The sequence below is a fragment of the Vitis vinifera genome, chromosome 10, assembly GCF_030704535.1.
Source record: "Vitis vinifera cultivar Pinot Noir 40024 chromosome 10, ASM3070453v1".
Lineage (NCBI taxonomy): Eukaryota > Viridiplantae > Streptophyta > Magnoliopsida > Vitales > Vitaceae > Vitis > Vitis vinifera.
This window is the reverse complement of record NC_081814.1, coordinates 2,355,158-2,373,502: the sequence shown is the minus strand read 5'-3', so window position 1 is coordinate 2,373,502 and position 18,345 is coordinate 2,355,158. Positions and strand designations below refer to the sequence as shown.

General features: G+C 34.2%; 2 protein-coding genes across 8 annotated transcripts; one reads left to right on the top strand and one right to left on the bottom strand.

Annotated features, from left to right (window-relative positions):
- The first annotated feature begins 4,571 nt into the window (after positions 1-4,571).
- On the top strand, positions 4,572-13,200 carry CBL03 (calcineurin B-like protein 03). 7 transcript variants are annotated; one of them, XR_009466680.1, is made up of 10 exons: positions 4,589-4,928; positions 8,364-8,518; positions 9,357-9,439; positions 9,640-9,750; positions 10,153-10,261; positions 10,456-10,508; positions 10,978-11,058; positions 11,717-11,829; positions 12,429-13,026; positions 13,113-13,200. XR_009466680.1 is itself a non-coding variant. In XM_059739866.1 (9 exons), exons 2-9 carry the CDS (start codon positions 8,395-8,397, stop codon positions 12,484-12,486), a joined length of 681 nt encoding a protein of 226 aa, XP_059595849.1. In that variant the 5' UTR covers positions 4,572-4,928; positions 8,364-8,394; the 3' UTR covers positions 12,487-13,200. The 7 variants fall into 7 exon arrangements, 5 of the variants coding, with proteins under 5 accessions (XP_059595849.1, XP_059595846.1, XP_059595848.1 ...); XR_009466681.1 differs by having other exon boundaries at positions 4,590-4,928; positions 9,640-9,699; XM_059739866.1 differs by having other exon boundaries at positions 4,572-4,928; positions 9,640-9,699; positions 12,429-13,200.
- A 400-nt stretch (positions 13,201-13,600) lies between these two features.
- Positions 13,601-17,808, bottom strand: LOC100246843 (heat shock cognate protein 80). The gene is made up of 3 exons (XM_003634988.4): positions 17,305-17,808; positions 15,802-15,943; positions 13,601-15,701 (listed from the first exon to the last, which is right to left on the bottom strand). The coding sequence occupies exons 1-3, from the start codon at positions 17,425-17,427 to the stop codon at positions 13,867-13,869; spliced, it is 2,100 nt and encodes a 699-aa protein (XP_003635036.1). The 5' UTR covers positions 17,428-17,808; the 3' UTR covers positions 13,601-13,866.
- Positions 17,809-18,345: the final 537 nt, after the last annotated feature.

Sequence of the window (18,345 nt, the reverse complement as noted above, 5' to 3'; positions counted from 1 at the left end):
ATGGTTTAAAATGTCAAAAAATATCACGGAAAAATCATTGAAATATCACCCTTCAACATGATATCGACCATGGAAATCTCAGTTGAGAGATTTTTTGTTATTTTTCTTCTTTTATAAGTTATAACCGATTTATCAATGAAATTCCAATATTACACCGATATACCAGATATATCGGCAATTATTTCAACCACAAACAACAAGTCAACACCGATTTTCTTTAACACAAAATTCTTGTTTGGGTACTAGGCCGGAGCTCAAAATCAACCCATGAAACCACCATCCATGGGCCTAATTTCTCTCCACCATACCTATACTTAGTATCAACTGTGAAGGCTATTAAATACAACATTATCTTTTCTCCCAATTCCGATGTGAGATTACTTTTTAAAGGCTAAATAGAAAACCACATAAATATTGAAGTATAGGGTTTGAACCAATAACCTTGAGATTGAAAGGAACCATCTCTACCACTAGACCAATTGTGCTTTGTTGATACGAATTCAGAGAAAAGAAAAATCTATGCATATACTAATCTTTTATGTATTATAGATTATAAATTAATTAAAATAAAATTATTACAAATAAACTAATTTTAATTATTTTTTTGATCAGAATAATTTTAATTATTCTATTATGTATTTTATATAATAATTTAATACAGAATAGATGCAAATTTATAAATTAAATTGCCAATATTTTTAAATAAAAAATACTTATATATCATCGTTTCTTTTATATCCTTCAATATATATATCAATTTTCTTGTTAAAACAATTCAATATATGAATTATTATTTTTCTATCATTTTTTGAGTTTTTTCAAATACTACTATAAGTTTTTTTATTAATTTTTGTTCTACCAATATTTTGTGTCCAAATATCCAACGATATTTTCTGATATATCTGTAAAATCAAGTTATCGATATATTCCACAAAACTGATATTTTCATCCTGGGGAAAATGTATATATGTAGCAACCATCGGACTTCTCAAATCAAAAGGTCCTTGATCATGTTTATCTCTTAAATTGATTTCTCTATGGCTTGAAGCAAGCATCTGGAGTTGGTTTGATAGATTATCCCAATTCTTATTACATGTTGGGTTTGTGTGTAGCAAGGTTGATTCCTCATTATTTGTGCTTCATAAAAATGGTGGAATTCTGCAAATGCTTGTTTATGTGGATGATGTGATAGTTACATACAACTACACTCAAGTCATCCAAAAAGTCTTATTGACTTATTAAACAATGAATGTACAATAAAGGATTTGGGGAAAGTTCATTACTTCCTTCGTTTGAAACTTAGAATTCTTCTGATGGTATTTTTTTGTTCCAAACAAAATATTGAAAAGATTTACTTTGTCATGCTCAAATCCTAGATGTTTGCATCTCGCCACACCCATGGCTATTAAACCTCAAAACATTTCAAAATAACAGCAAGCTTGTTGATCCTACTCAGTACCAAAAATTAGTTTTTGCACTTCAGAATTTAAGTGGTGCACTTCAGTATTTAACTTTTACAAGATCAGATATTCTCCATGAGGAAAACAGAGTGTGTTAGTATTTTCAGGCACCTATAGAAGCCGATTTTCATGCACTCAAGAGGATCATTTGATATCTCAAGGGGACAATGGATCAAAGTATAAGATTCCTTGCACAAAATTCATTTAATTTGACAGGGTTTTACGATGTTGATCGGATAGGAACGCACTCATACAAGACATAATACTGACATAATACTACTGCATTATTGTATTTTTCTTGAGTATGTCATGGTCATCTAAGAAGCAACCTACAGTAGCATGGTCTAGTGCAGGGGCTAACTGGCTAAGTATCGCTCTCTTGTCTTTACCACTGCTAAGGTCACATGGCTTATGCGGTATTGCAACAGCTTTAATGGTATCATTTCTTCATTAGTTTTGTAGATCGTGGAATTTACATCATTCAATTTACGTGAAGCAGCAATTCAACCATTTAATCAACACCTTGGACACCAATGAGACCCGATTTTTCTTATGCTTACTGTGAAACTTTCTTTACTCCAGACTTATAATGGATTGATCCAAAACTTGCATCAATTGTTATCATTATGTGAACTTTTTTATAATAGCATCAATTCAAGGCCACATTTCATATCACTTTAGGTCGAAATTTTCGGCCGCAATCTCAAATTTAGGCGCAATAAAACATGAGTATCACAGATTCCGGACGAAAAAGAAAAGGCAAACAATAATAGAAAACACATGAATCGACACGACTCACAGTAATCACTCTTCAATGGCTTCTCCGGAGATTGTAATCATAGCGCGTCCGTGCTCCTCCTTGTCCCAACTATCATCACCAAGTTTTCTCCGGCCGAACAATCCCGACCGTCTGAACTCGCCCGAAGAGAATGATCTCATCTTCACGCCGCCGAGTTCCGCGGCTGCTGTATTCTCCGGACAGCCATTAGAGGCGGCACAAATCGATGAACCTCCCTCGGACGACCGGCGTCGGGTTTTCCGTCCCTAATCGTCGATCGCTGGCCGACTCACCGTTTCGGCGTGTAATTTTTATGCTTTTGTTTTGCATTTGGGATTATAATTTCAAAATAATTCGATCTCCCCCCGATTTGTTTATAAATTTCTCCAAAAGGCCCTCCTAAAAGAATGATATATCATGTTAGCCCCAACATATCAACTTTCTTCATATCTTCAGCCTCCCACCTTTCTAACATCATTGGAAGTCTTGTTTTTCCTTTCAATTGAAAACAAAATATTTCTGTTCTTCTAATTTAAAATTTTATCATGACAATTCATGTGTTTTGAATATATTTAGATATCTCCATTTTTCAAACGCTTTAATGACAGGAAGATTTTATTTTTGACTTTAAGCAAAAGTTTTCAAACGCTTTGATTAAAGCAATATTTCATTTTTGATTTTAAGTGGAAGTTCACGATATTTATGTTTTTAATTTCAAATGAAAATTTAATGTAAAAGCTAAAACCAAAATCACGACTCTTTTTAAATAATATTTATATAATAAAAGTTTCATTCAATATGGAATAACTTATTTTATAAGTTACAATAAAACTTTTGCATGAAGTATTATCTTTCTAATTTTTTAAATAAAATTCGTATGCATTTGATTTACGTCATTCCAAATAAAGTTGACTCGATAGAAAATATATTTTACTTTATTTTATATAATATAATTATTAAAAATATTTTAGTTTTTATTTTTAAAAAATAATTATTTAATATTTATGAAAATTAAATTTAATAATGACAAAAAAAAACTCACTTTTCCATTTTTTTAATGCCTTATGGTTATGTTTGGTTCTAAAAAATTTTGAAAGAAAATACAAATAAAATAAAATAGAAAAAAATAAAAATAAATAAAAATAAATTCAAAGTTAATAAATTATTTTCATGTCCATCATTACACTCACTTAATCTATTTTCTTTTGTTATATAATGATTAAATAATTTTAAAATATATAAAATTTTAATTGATTTTAATTTTATTGGATTTTCTTTTGTATTTCCTATTATATAATCAAATATGAGAAAATTATTTTTCTTAACATTTCTTTTTATTTCCTTTGTACTTTTCGGAAACTAAACATAATGCATATGTCTAAAATTACATTTTATTTGAAATTTTACATTGGAAACAATTTCTAACACTCATAAGCCAATAGTTGGTAAACTTGGTTTTGTTTGTCCTGAGACCGAGATGACCTACACACATGCTACTTTCTCATTTGAAAATTGTTTTAAAAAAATTAAGTGTATGTTGATAATTGTTTTAAAAAATAATTATAAAAAATAGTTTTTGAAAACAATTTTTAAAAATTGAACAAAAATTTGTTTAGAAACCTAAAATATTTTTAGCCTATTTTTAATATTTTTAAATATGTTTTAAAAATATATTTATATGTAATATTTTATTTTTAATTATTTTTCATATTTATATAATTATTTTCTAAAATAACTATCATAAAATAAGTTAAAATAATAAAAAATAGCTAAAAGATATTATCCAATATATCTTGTTTTATATTTTGAATAACATAAAATAAAAAATAAATTTTTATTGTCACAATATTTTTTTATTTTTTTAATCTTAAAAAATAAAATATTATTTTAAAAAACAGTTGTGAAACAAGGTTTAAGATATTTTTGGCTGCATTTTGTTTTTATTAACAATTGAAATGTTTTTTTTTTTAATTTATCATAAAAATATATTGTTTTTAAAAAATGAATTTGAAATGTTTTTAATCTTTTAAAGTATTTAAAGCAATAATTGATAATATGAAAATTATTTTTCTATATAAAATTTATCCAAACTGTTCTCAAAAGAGAGATGATTTTTAAAAACGTTGTTTTCTTATCATCTAATCAGCCTATCTCGAGATTGAATCCAATGCGCTCATCCGTCCACCTCATTTTGAAATTTCTAACTGGGAGCAGATCAAACGGTCTTAATCTACGGGCCCACAAAGGACCCAAATCCAAATGGCGATACCACCAATGCTAGGGTGGCCTCCACAGCACACTAATAGCAAGGCTAACAACTCAGCACCACGTGTAAAAGCCACTGTCAGAATGGGGTTCGCAAACTTCTAATTATGTCTGCTCGTGAAACCGCCCTCTTCTTCCTCCCTATAAAGCCATCTCTTCTCTCTCATCCCCTCCACCGCCGTAGTAGTCCTTTTATTCGTTTTCTTTATCTTATTTTCAGTCCTTTTTTAAAAAAATTTAATTTAATCAATTTCAATCATTTGGTTGCTTAGAGAAATAAATCTTACTTTTGATAATAATAATAAGAAAAATTCTGAGAGAAAAAGAGAGATAGTGAGAGACATGTTGGAAAATCTTCAGTCCACCACCACCGCTACCTACTCCGCCTCCGGCATCCGCTCGCCACAGCCGCGGTTCTTCTAAAGGTATCTCCGTTTTTTGGCTCTCCTGCTGGCTATCTCTACTATCTTTTTTTTTTTTAAATTGTTGTGTTGATTTTTAAATTTTGTTTATCTGAAAACCCTAATTTCTGGCGGTTGTGAGATCCGGTGGTGGAATCGGTGTGAGTGGATGTTTATTTTGTATGGCGCCATTGGAGATGTCGGATCAGGAACTCAGGTTTTGGATCGGAATCTGCAATGCGCGATTAGTCCATGCTACGATGTCTGTAATTTTGCAGCGTTTTCAAATTTTCTTTTATTATCTGTTCGTTTTGTTGCATGTATGGATTCAGTGGTTGTTTGTGGCATTTGTGTGAGGAATTCCTTTTCTTTTATATCTTTTTTTCTTGTTTCCTGATTTTGTCATTCAATAGAATTGGTGGTGTTTGATCATGATTTTATTAGATATCTGGCTGTAGGATCGGTTTTATTGTTGAAGCTTTGAAATTCTGGCGAAGTTCTTAGTTTTGTTGATGCTGTTTGGATTATTTTCTGTCAAATTGTTTCTAAGAATTTTGGTGAGAAAAGGAGAAAGAGAAAAGAGAAATTGGATAATTGAAGTGCTTAACAAGGTTACTGAACTTTTGAATTTTGTGTAAACTGCATAACAAGATTAACGAACTTTTGAATTATGAGAGCGCGTATAAAAAGAGCGCGTGGGATAGCACACATATTGGCATACTTCTATAAATAAAGCGCGTGGAGTTGCATGATTGGTAGTAGCTCCCATTTAAGGTTGCAAGTTCTTTAATATGGTTCTCTAGGCATTGAGATTTTGTTCATGATGAGGTTAACACGCTTTTGGATTATAAAAAAGCACTTATAAAAAATGTGCATGGGGTTGCACAAATATTCATAGACATTCATTAATAACGCACGTGCAAGTTCTATAATATGGTTCTAGGCATTGAGATTTTGTTCATAATGGGATTAACACACTTTTGGATTATAAAAAAGCACGTGTGAAAAAAGGCGCGTGGAGTTGTGCAAATATTCATAGGCCTTCATTAATAACGCACGTGCAAGTTCTATAATATGATTCTAGGCGATTTTGTTCATAACAGGATTAACACACTTTTGGATTATAAAAAAGCACATGTACAAAAGTTGCATGGAGTTGCACAAATATTCATAGACATTCATTAATAATGCGAGTGGAGTTGCATGATTGGTAGTAGCTGCCATTTAAGGTTACAAGTTCTAAGACATGGTTTAAGGTGCTGAGATTTTGTTTATAAGGAGATTAATGAAGCTTTTTTTTGGATTATAAAAAAGCACATATAAGAAAAGTGTGTGGAGTTGCATGATTGTTAAAAGCTATCATTTAAGGTTACAAGTTCTATAATATAGTTCAAGGCATTGAGATTTTCCATGTCTGTTACCATTTAACCTTCACAAGGGGGTATTAATGTTAGACAACTGTAAAAACAATATGAATTAACAATATCTTGACCTTGAGTTGTGGCTTGGAAGGCAGCCCCTTTATGTACCGTTTGAAAGGAAAGGAACAACTTGCCTTTGATAACGAAGAGCTGTCGGTACAAAGATTGAAAAACTCCTTTGTTTGTGCTTTTTAGTCTTGGACTAAGTCGTGTATAGATGAAGGGCCTCTTCCTTTAATCAATTTTTTTTATTGGTTGGGCTATAGATGAGGGCAGGTGGTGTTTTTTTGTAACCCCTCTTTTTGTAGATTCTACTTTTAGGCGTTTTTTCCGTATACTTCCTATGCTTTTTGGGGGCCCTTTCTTCTAATTCAATTCAATCTTGGTTTTACCTATAAAAAAATAAATGAATTAAATCTCGACCATGAGTTGTATTAGTACTGAATATACTATATGAGCACCATATGTAAAAATTGTAGTCTCTTTTAGGTTTATAGACCTTAAGTGGTAGGTTGTTAATCGCATATGAAAAAAGTGAGAATGATTTAATTTATTAGAAAAATTAAATTGATTTAATTATAAGATCACTTTTCTTCTAGACCAGTGGAATTATATGTTTTTTCCTTTTCTTTTAGCCTTTGTCTGCCTTAGATACTTCTATGTCCTGAATACCTCTAATATGTACTCTTAATTTGCATGCTCCAAAAAACAAATATATATATATCATTTACTAATAAATCCACCCCGCCTATTCCACAGGTCTTATCTTTTAAGTCCTATCTTCATTTTTTATAGGCAAATCAAAGATACATTAGTCATAGGTGCCTAACAAAAACAAATTTAGTACACAAGGTATACAAAGTGTTCCAAATGGAAAAAGCCATAGAAAACACTCTATCCTCAATCAAAACAACATTTTTTTGTCTAATGTTATTTCACAATGCATGATGTCTTTGTTTTATGATTTACAAATGGCATGAGTGTTTGCTCTTCCTTTTTTATGCTTTTCTTGGTTGAAAAGAAGAGGAAAAAAGCAAACAAAAATTGGAATCTTACAACTAGTCAGTACTTGAATGCAGTTGTAAGGTTCTCAATGTCATTATTGCATTCATCCTTCTACTTGGGAATGGAAGGACTAGAGCGGAATTTTGTGTAGCATGTCAGATTTTGACATTTCACATACTGTTGACATTATTATGATGGCATTACCTATGCATTACTTTGAAGGATGTTAGAAATGTCCTAAAAGGTAATGCCTAATATGAGGCTATGCTCATATACAATTTGTTTTGCACAATCATTATAACCATCCACATGTTGTTGATTTGTGTGCTAGACTAAGTTGTAGAATGGTTTATCATTATTTCATTATATAAGTTAAACATGTGACACTCTAAGTTACTATCACTTCTCATTTTTGGTGTATGGTAATGCACTTCTGTGAGTTTATATGTTAACCTGGTTAATGGTTTACTGGCTATCATGGCAGTTGTAGAGGAAAATTTTGCAAAACATCATTTGTACTACTCATTTCATCCCTGCCCCCTACATGCCGAAATCATGCATGCAGAAAACTGCATTTGCTTGCTCTCATATACTGTGTATAAAATGATTGGAAATACAGTTTATGGAACTAGCAGGAGATGACCACAGGGCTATATTTAGTGCATGCAATAAATACATGAGGCTATTAATTACTTCTATGGCAGTTAAGATACAATAGATGTTCGCGTTCTCTTGGCTTGACCCACATGGACCTCTATGTTATGACTTGTGTTGACAGAGTCATGAATTTCTGATGGTTCTAAGAATGCATCTATAGTATACTTTGAATTGCAAGTTCAGGCAATGAAAAATTACTTTCTCTAAACATAAGTTTCAACATCTGAATGAACTCCTTTCTTTTATGACCACTTGTATTTTTAGACTTCGGCCAGCAGAAGTAGAAAGTTGAGAGTTCTTTCCAATCATTCAGCAGTATGTTGTGCTTTCCTTAATGAGTGTAATAATTTAAGCTTTATCATTTCCCTTTGCACAGGTATGGAGTGTTTTGACTTCTGGAAAAGATCATGTTGCAGTGCCTAGAGGGAGTGAAGCATCTGTGTGCTGTTGTAGTAAATTGTTGTGATGCTGATCTATATAAACAACCTAAGGGACTTGAAGATCCCGAAGCTCTTGCAAGGGAGACAGTATGTATGTTACCTATCTTTGTTAATCATTCTAGTTTGGTGTTGAGAAGCGTTTACTTTAGTGATAGAACAGGCTTTGGTTTGGCTGTACATCTTTATGTTGTCCTTCTGATAGTGCTTCGTTAGTTGTGTTCAGCAGTCCATTTCATTGATGTTAAGCTTTCCAGGTCTAGATGTTGAGAAGCATTAAGCATATGCTTCCTTTTGCCATTTGTTTTTAACTAAGACTAGTTTTCTTGTGTGCAATTATCAATCATAGTACTAATAAATAATCATTATTATTATATATTTTGGTTTCTTAGGACACAGACTAGTTTTCTTCTGGAACGCACTAGACAATAGTGATTTGCAACAATTATAAAGCTGTTGCATTAACATACTGCTGTCTTTATTGTTTCTACTGTTTTTGTTACAAATACATGCATATATATATATATATATATAGTGCTTTGCATGATTAATCTAATTATTACTAAAACATCATGAGTGGTCATGAACATTAATATAGTTATTGTTATGAGTTTATGAGCGCTGGATCGGTTTTGCACTCTTTCAGCTGAAGAGAAAAAATCTTCAGCTATAAACTAATTGTTGAGATGAAAAAATGGAAAATGTTACCAGTTCATTTACCTTCTATTTCAACCACTATTCATGTTTGGACTTAGCTATGTGTGTATGTATGGATAAAAATTACTGCCATCTAGTGAGTCTTTTGCTCCACTTCATTGAGTTTTCCAATATCCTGATGCCTCCTCAATTGTCAAAATTACATATTTCCATTCTCTAAAAGCAGCATCTAAATGATGCTGGGTGGGATGCTTACATTTTCTTACTTCATGCAGTTAGTGTAAGTGAAATAGAAGCACTTTATGAACTGTTTAAGAAGATCAGCAGTGCTGTAATTGATGATGGCCTCATCAACAAGGTGACATACTGTTTTCCTACTTATACTGAAAGTCTGTAGGCTATCATATTGTTTTGCAGTTTCAGGATGACATTGCTCCTCTGTTATATCTTAGCACAAATTTAGCAATCTTCTTGTGAAAATTCCATTATTAATTTGAAGTACTGATACTTTCTTACTATTGTGTTTTGTTGGTGGATTCTTTAAATCCCATATTGCAGGAAGAATTTCAACTGGCGTTATTTAAGACAAACAAAAAGGAGAGTTTGTTTGCAGACCGGGTACACTCTTTTTCACATGTGAAAACTTCAAGTTGGTCGGTTTCATTGAGGGTTTGCCACCGCACCCTTTTTTCCCAATTCATAGTCTTTATTTTTCCCACTCAGTAGATAATGCACAATTTAATTGTCACATCTTTTGCCCATTTATATAGGTCAACTGCATGACATCAAATAATTAGGATATTTTGTCATATGTTAGGTGCATGTCATGATCTTACGGATTATAGCTTTATACATAAAAGTGTATCTCAATCTCAACTGAGAAATTCATCTCCTAAAGCTATAATGCAAACATGCACATGTATGCCTTTTTTTTTTGTTTTTGGACTAGCCCGGTGGATTGATTTTGGTTGATGTTCCTTCATTAGTTGGCTTGTAGTCTTCTTTCAGTTTTTTCAAAATGAGTCCAAATAAATTATTCCTACAATTTATGCCTCTATTCAAATCTTGTAGGTATTTGACTTGTTTGACACAAAGCACAATGGAATACTAGATTTTGAAGAGTTTGCGCGTGCCCTCTCTGTCTTTCATCCCAATGCACCCATTGAAGACAAAATTGACTGTAAGTTGTAGTTAGTAAGAGGACAAAATAAGTTCTTGTGTGTGTGTGTGTGTGAGTGAGTGAGTGAGAGAGAGAGAGAGGACAGACAATTTGGTTTATGACTTTAGTTTACTACTCTTATCTTCTACTTCCTGATGATTTCATGCTGATGCTTATTGATGTATGTTTGGGATGCCAAATCATTTCTTTTGCAGTTTCATTTCAACTGTATGATCTAAAGCAACAAGGGTTCATTGAAAGACAGGAGGTGCCCATTTTTTTTCCTCTTGTAAAGCAAATCCATTGAAGTTGTCAATATACAATTATTTATGAATTATGTATTTACTATTGTCTATAATATTGCCAGTATATTTAAGTTGACTGTCAATACCATCAAAGTCAATTCTTGAAATATAGGATGGTATAGTCAACCCCTGTCTAGTCAACCTGACCACATTTTTTGGATGGGGTGGGCACACTTGTAAGGGACTCAGATTGGGTTAGCTTGGGTCGGACTGCAGTATGATGGTTGAACAACTTGATTGATGCCTTCAATTTTCTGTTTTCAATTTCTAAAAATTGCATCTCTCTCTTTATCTTTTTTTGATGGGTACATCTGTCTCTAATATCTTAAAAAATAGTGCATGTCACCTTTGGTTCCTTGCAGCATTAACTTGTTTATATTTTCTTCTGGAATGTTTCAGAAGGTACTTCACCATTAACTTTCTCATGAATAGGTCAAGCAGATGGTAGTGGCTACGCTTGCTGAATCTGGCATGAATCTTTCAGATGATGTAATAGAAAGTATCATTGATAAGGTGCTCTCAATTTGATCAATCATTTTACTATTTGCTTCTTATGACATATTGGTAGATGTACAACATCTTGAGCACATTCCCTCAGAATTTCATACCACCAATGGATTTTAGTTAATTATAATGCAAGTGAAGGATGAAGGCAAATAGTTGTCCTCTTCATGAGGAGCTGTTGTTCACCCCAAACGGCTGCTACCTTCACTGAGAAACTGCGGTTGGCTGAATAAGTGTCCTCAATATCCATCCTTCTCTATATCATACTTTTCTATAAAATTTTAGCATATGTATAATTGCAGTCTATCTTACAAGTTACAGCTTATCTCATGATTATGATTAAGGAACTCTATATTGACTGAATGAGTGTCATTGATATCATCCTTCTCTATATCATGCTTTTCTGTACAAGTTTAGCATGTATATTACATTTGCAGTCCATCTTACAAGTTACAGCTTATCTCATGATGATGGTTAAGGAACCCTATATTGCACATTCAGCTCATATTAGAAACATAAATATGTCAGTTATATCTATACTTATTTTGCTGACTTAGTAAATTGATTGATATTGATTGGATTGGAATGAATATTTTTAGCATTCCAAACATATTTATCTTGCAATAAGCTTCCTATTATATTTTTAATATTCTTATTTTTATTTCAGACCTTTGAGGAAGCTGATACTAAACATGATGGGAAGATAGACAAGGAAGAATGGCGAAGCCTTGTTTTGCGACATCCATCTCTTTTGAAGAATATGACCCTTCAATACCTAAAGTAAGTTCTCCTCCTCCTCCACCCTTTTTATTTCCAAATGATGGATGGAACTGGCATCCGTTTGGCTATTTGCTGCTGGAGATCCTTTACCCTTTAGTGAACTCTACAACTGATCATTATAGCAACTCCTGTTCTTAATATATCTTAACTTACCATGTGGAGTATTCAGTAGCCAAGCTGGGTACTGAAGACTTTCTCATGGACATCTCTAAATCTAGATGTATTTTAGTGAAGGTAACATGTTTTCTATGTTTAGCAGTATCTCTTCTGGGAAGTACTCAATCTTTCTTGGGATTATATGTTAACAGTAGATGCCAGATGATTTAGACAACCTTTCAGTTTGTGAGGGTTTATGTCATCAACCACCCTCAATAGCCCATCTGGATTTGCTGAACTTATTGATTTGAAATAGCCTAGGGAAATAGCGGAGGTTTTTCCAACCTAGAAATTTCAATAGGTTTTTCAGAGCCTACCTTTTATAATTTTTTTTGGGGAGGGGGGGGGCAGGTTTAAAATCATATACATACCTTCATAATGGCAAAAGTCTGTGTCACTGGGCTTAGTTACTAACATCTGTTTCATCCGTTTCTTGAACACAGAGACATCACCACTACATTCCCAAGTTTTGTGTTTCACTCACAAGTGGATGACACTTGAGTTGCAGAGCTACATCAAGTTCTATCATCTTGAGCAGGGATGGTTTGTTTCTCCTAGACAATATGGCCCTTCTGTGTGCAGTGGTGTTCAGAAGAAACTTCCTGAGAGTTAAATTACACACAGTTACTTGGATGTTGGCTTTGTGTTCATATTTCCAGTAACTAGACCTTTGTGTTCCTTTTTGGATAAATGAGGCTTTTTTTAGTTTTTAACAGAAGGGGGATGTGCTTGCTGTTTAATTATTTAATGTGCTTTTTTTTTTGGGGGGTAAAAAAAAAGTAATATTCTTGTTAGGACTTGTCATACTTCTTTCTTGCTTGCCATGGATCTGACGGTAGACCAAGCATTCAATCAGCTTGCGCTTTGTTTGCTAGCCTCCGCAGGTTCAAATCACAGTCACTGCCTCTTTTTCTCCAGTGTAGCGGGATGAACGGGATCAGGACTTTGCTGGACCATGCTGCTATGTTTCACTGGTTTCCAGTGCTACGATGGCTTTTCCTTTCCAGGAACATGACCCGCTTTCTCTGAAGTAGTTATCTGGTTTGCTTCGAACTTACCAGCATGCCCATGTAATTTCATGCAATTTATGTGAAATCAAAAGCTTTCTGTTCACACCCATGTTGCAGGTTGTAACTTATTATTTGAACTGATCGTTGGCCCTTTCTTGGATGGAGAAGTGGTTCGTTCTTCGCAATAAATGCTATTTTCCTGTGATTCATGGGATCATCTTCAAACTAGTAGCTAATTGTGATATAGCCTTGTTAAGGAATGCTCCCCAGTGTGAAAGGCTCAGAGTCGACTAATAGTGGCATTAACTTAATTTAGTATGGGTAAGGTACCTGCTACAGCCTGAGGAGAAGCACCAAAATAACACAAGGAAACTATTGTTTGTAAATAACGGGAAATGCAGGCTACTGATACAACCACACGCTTGCCAAAGTTCCAAGGAAGTCACTCTCGTTCCATCCGTAAAACCTATTAATCTTTAAGATCAAGGTTATACTAAACATAAGCCATCACTTCCCTTGAGATGAAGATTATACCACGCCAAATTTGTTATCAATCACTCACGAGCATACTTTTTAACTGGTCAAACGTTCGATAAAAGATAGTCTCACGGAAGGATATGCCTATTGCTATTAGAACAGAAGAACAAGTACATTATACCATCAACTTGCAATTACTCGGATCTTATCGCCTAGCAAAACAAAACAGCATGGAGTGTGCTTACCAACAGGACAATAATAGTATCTCATCTCTAACACCACTGGTAAATTTAAATTTAAAAAAAAAAAGAAAAAAAAAAAGGGGAAAAAGCAAAACGGGAATTGGGAATTGCAGATACAGCAACTGATAGATGTTTACTTAAAAGGATCAGATTTAGTCAACTTCCTCCATCTTGCTACCCTCGGCATCAGCGTCGGCCTCCTCCAAGGGAGGCATGTCGGTGTCAGCCTCAGGGCCATCTTCATCGATACTCAGTCCCAACTTCATCATCCTATGGATCCTATTGCCAAAGGTGTTGGGCTCATCCAAGCTGAAGCCGGATGTAAGGAGGGCTGTCTCAAACAGCAACAGAACCAGGTCTTTCACAGATTTGTCATTCTTGTCTGCATCAGCTCTCTTTCTCAGCTCCTCCATTATGGGATTCTCGGGATTGATCTCCATTGTCTTCTTGCTGGACATGTACCCAGCCATGCTAGAATCCCTCAATGCTTGCGCCTTCATGATTCTCTCCATGTTAGCCGTCCAACCATACTCTCCTGTGACTAGGCAGCATGGAGAATCCACTACACGGTCAGAAACTACAACTTTCTCAACCCTGTCACCGAGCACATCCTTTATCACCTTGCAGAGACCCTCGAACTTCTCCTTCAAAGCTTCCTGCTTCTTTTTCTCATCCTCACTCTCATCAAGTTTCAGACCCTCCTTGGTTGCAGAGACAAGCTTCTTCCCCTCAAACTCCTTCAGTTGCCCCACTGCATACTCATCAATGGCGTCAACCATGAACAGAACCTCAATACCCTTCTTCTTCAGCTTTTCAAGGAATGGAGAATTCTCAACAGCCTTCTTGCTCTCTCCTGTGATATAATAGATATCATTCTGCCCTTCCTTCATCCTTGTGACATAATCCTTAAGACTGGTCAGCTCATCTCCACTCTTGGTGGAGTGGTAGCGAAGCAATTCAGCAAGCTTACCTTTGTTCTGGGAGTCCTCATGAATCCCAAGCTTTAGGTTCTTTGAGAATGCCTCATAGAATTTATTGTAATCATCCTTGTTCTCAGCAATTTCAAAGAAGAGTTCAAGGCATTTCTTAACCAAATTTTTGCGGATAACCTTGAGGATCTTGTTCTGCTGGAGCATCTCTCTAGAGATGTTGAGGGGGAGATCCTCAGAATCCACAATACCCTTCACAAATCCCAGGTACTCGGGGATCAACTCCTCACAGTTGTCCATGATGAAAACACGACGAACATAGAGCTTGATATTGTTGGGTTTTTTCCTTGTGTCAAATAGGTCAAAGGGTGCCCTCTTGGGAACAAATAGGATGGCCTTGAACTCAAGCTGTCCCTCAACAGAAAAGTGTTTCACAGCCAGATGCTCCTCCCAGTCATTGGTGAGACTCTTGTAAAATGCGGCATACTCTTCTTTAGTAATCTCCTCAGGTTTCCTCATCCAGATGGGTTTTTGCTTGTTGACTAAGGACCACTCATGTGACACTTCCTTGATCTTCTTCTTTTTCTTCTCTTCTTTTTCTTTCTCCTCATCAACTTCCTCTACCTTACCCTCCTCATCCTTCTTGTCTTCTTCATCTTCATCATCAGAAATCTCCTTCTCAGTGGTCTTCTCAATCCAAAGAGAAATAGGGTAGCTGATAAATTCAGAATGCTTCTTAATGAGATCCTTGAGTCGGCGCTCCTCAAGGTATTCCAACTGGTCTTCTTTAAGATAGAGGGTGATCTTAGTACCCCTACCAAGGCTCTCACCAGAGGTATCCCTAGTGACAGTGAAGGAGCCACCAGCCTGTGACTCCCAGACATACTGTTCATCATCATTGTGCTTGGTAGTAACAATCACCTTCTCAGCCACCAAGTAAGCCGAGTAGAATCCAACACCAAACTGTCCAATCATGCTCACATCAGCACCAGCAGCTAAAGCTTCCATGAACTCCTTGGTTCCAGACCTTGCAATGGTCCCAAGGTTGTTCACCAGGTCTGCAGAACACATCAGAAATAGATTTTGTCAACAAACAAAAGGCCATTCAAAGGCAAGCATCACATTACAAAATGAAAATTACTTCAAATCACTACTCACCAGCCTTGGTCATTCCAATTCCACTGTCAATGATAGTGAGACTGTTGTTGGTCTTGTCTGGGACTATATGGATGAAAAGCTCAGGTTGTGCATCAAGCTTGCTCTTGTCAGTCAAGCTCTCAAATCTTATCTTGTCCAGAGCCTATATCCAGAAGAAAGGAATTCAAAACAGGCATTTATTATTAGTACTTGGTCTAATTTTCCCCACTATGAATCATGAGTCAATTACACAATCACCATCAAATTTGAGAATAAGAATCAGTACAACTAACAAAATGGAAAAGTCCTAACAAAACACAAATTAAAATTAGGATAGAACTTTAAAAATAAATATAATTATGAACAAGTTAAAGTGAAAAGTCGGCAAATATTATAAAACAGAAACATTCCGAGAATTTGATTTGATTCCCCATCATACAAACTCCAAGACATATATTAATCCTCACCTTCATATTTGTGATTGTACGCATCCAATACATTTAAAAGACAATAAAATTCCTATTCAGTATACAAACAGCAAAATTTCTGAGTATATCAACAATAAAATTCATTTTATGTCAACGTGAATTGAATGCATTATTAAATACACCACAGCAATGAGATTTCAAGATTTGATATCCAGTACATTTAAACAAACAATAAAATTCCAATGAAAATATCACAGTGAATATTGATGATATATTATAAAGAAATCGGATACGTTTATCCAATATCAAAACTCAAGAGGATTTAATTCTTTACACAAAATTGCTTATCAGAAGAGAAATGAGAAAATAACTCCAATAGATACATTAAATATGACATTAAAAACACTAGATACTGAGAATTTTATCTCTTTAGCATCAACAATGCTATCGGAACCTTCAAATATGTGATTGAGAGCAACCAAAAACATCATAAAGGGAAGAGCAACGAACTTGCTTCAGAACACAAATCAAATCGGCATAAAACTTATACGATAACCATAACCAGAACTCATTGCATAATTGTGAATGAATAATATGTATAGAACAGGCTCGACTTCAACCTTGTGATTGTGTGCAAAGAATAAATATATAAGAAACAACAAACTTGCAGAAAATAAATTGAAAGAGCAAAAAACTTCCAAAAGAAGACTCAAATCAGAAGTCAACGCATAACAATGAGACAGAGATATAATCGGAAAAATATATCTTCTGAGAATAGATCAAAACAGCAAAAAGACTCCAACTGGAAAACGAAACGAATATAATCCAAGATAACTCTGAGATATTGAGGATTTGATTTCATTAACAACAGCTATACGATCAGAACTTTCACATATCCGATTATGCGCAACCAAAAACATAAAGATACTAAAAACAATCCTCCTTTAGAACACAGATCAAAACATCAAGGAACTTGATAACGAAAGCAAAAAATCAAATCGCATTGCATCATTACGAACATGAAATACGCGCAACACACGCAGTCGATCAGATCCTTAAAAGGAGAAGTGAAGGAGAAACTGTTCTGAAAACTCACATCGGAGGAATTGCTGATGATCTCACGAAGGAAAATCTCCTTGTTGCTATAGAAAGTGTTGATGATGAGACTGAGCAGCTGGTTGATCTCCGCCTGGAATGCAAACGTCTCCGTCTCCGCCATTTCCGAACACAGAGGAGGCTCACAAGACTTCGGAGAGATTTAGGGTTTCGATGTGGGGCGGGGATCTGAAGAGCCGTCTCTCTATATAGACATTCTAGGGTTTCTAGATCCTTCCAATCCTAGAATCTTCATTTTAATGACGCGGCAGAGGTCCGATATTTTTTGCCATTCGCAACTTCCACCTCATGAGTTCCTAAAATTGCAGTTTCATTGGTTGAAAGTTTCCTTTTTCTGTATTTTACCCCTAAATTTGAATATTATTGGAAATTATTATATATTAGGGTTGGATTGATCTAATTTTCAGGTGGGGTTGAATACCCTTTTATGTAACTCATCAGTTTGGGCTTGAATTCGTTTTTCTCAACCCAATTTAAATACTGGCTAGGATTAATCTACTTTTTTGTAAACGAATTTAACTCAAACCCAAATATATATATATATATATATATATAAATTCAAATTTAAGAGCACCTTATGTAAATTTGGCATATCTTAAGGGTCTTTTTTTAGTGATTTTGATTAAACTGTATTTAGAGTCCGTTTGATAATGACCCGGAAAGCTTTTAGCCAAAAACACCTTTATAGAAAAAAAAAACACCTTTATAAAAAAAAAAAACTAAAATACCATGGTAATTCTTCTAAAAATATTTTATGAGCAAACACTTTTGCTAAAAATATTATCAAATACACTCTTAAAGTCTGTTTGACATGATTTTAATATTTCTAACACTTAAACTGTCAAATAGACTCTTAGAGTGCATTTGATAGTAATTTTATAAAATGTTTCTAATTTTTCTAATACTTAAATAATTTTAAGAAGCGTTTTTAACCTAAAAATTTTTTTGAAAAAAAAAATGTATTTGGTAAAATTTAGGAAACACTTTTAAAAATATAAAAAATTACTAGTGTTAAAAAATC

Excerpts from the sequence above, each read along its gene's own strand:
- CBL03 (XM_059739863.1), top strand. The coding sequence starts at position 8,395 with ATGTTGCAGTGCCTAGAGGGAGTGAAGCATCTGTGTGCTGTTGTAGTA. Across the intron at positions 10,262-10,455 it reads CATTGAAGACAAAATTGACT|TTTCATTTCAACTGTATGAT; the intron begins GTAAGTTGTAGT and ends TTTCTTTTGCAG. Across the intron at positions 11,830-12,428 it reads ATGACCCTTCAATACCTAAA|AGACATCACCACTACATTCC; the intron begins GTAAGTTCTCCT and ends TCTTGAACACAG.
- LOC100246843 (XM_003634988.4), bottom strand. The coding sequence starts at position 17,427 with ATGGCGGAGACGGAGACGTTTGCATTCCAGGCGGAGATCAACCAGCTG. Across the intron at positions 15,944-17,304 it reads TCATCAGCAATTCCTCCGAT|GCTCTGGACAAGATAAGATT; the intron begins GTGAGTTTTCAG and ends TTCTGGATATAG. Across the intron at positions 15,702-15,801 it reads AATTGGAATGACCAAGGCTG|ACCTGGTGAACAACCTTGGG; the intron begins GTGAGTAGTGAT and ends TGTGTTCTGCAG.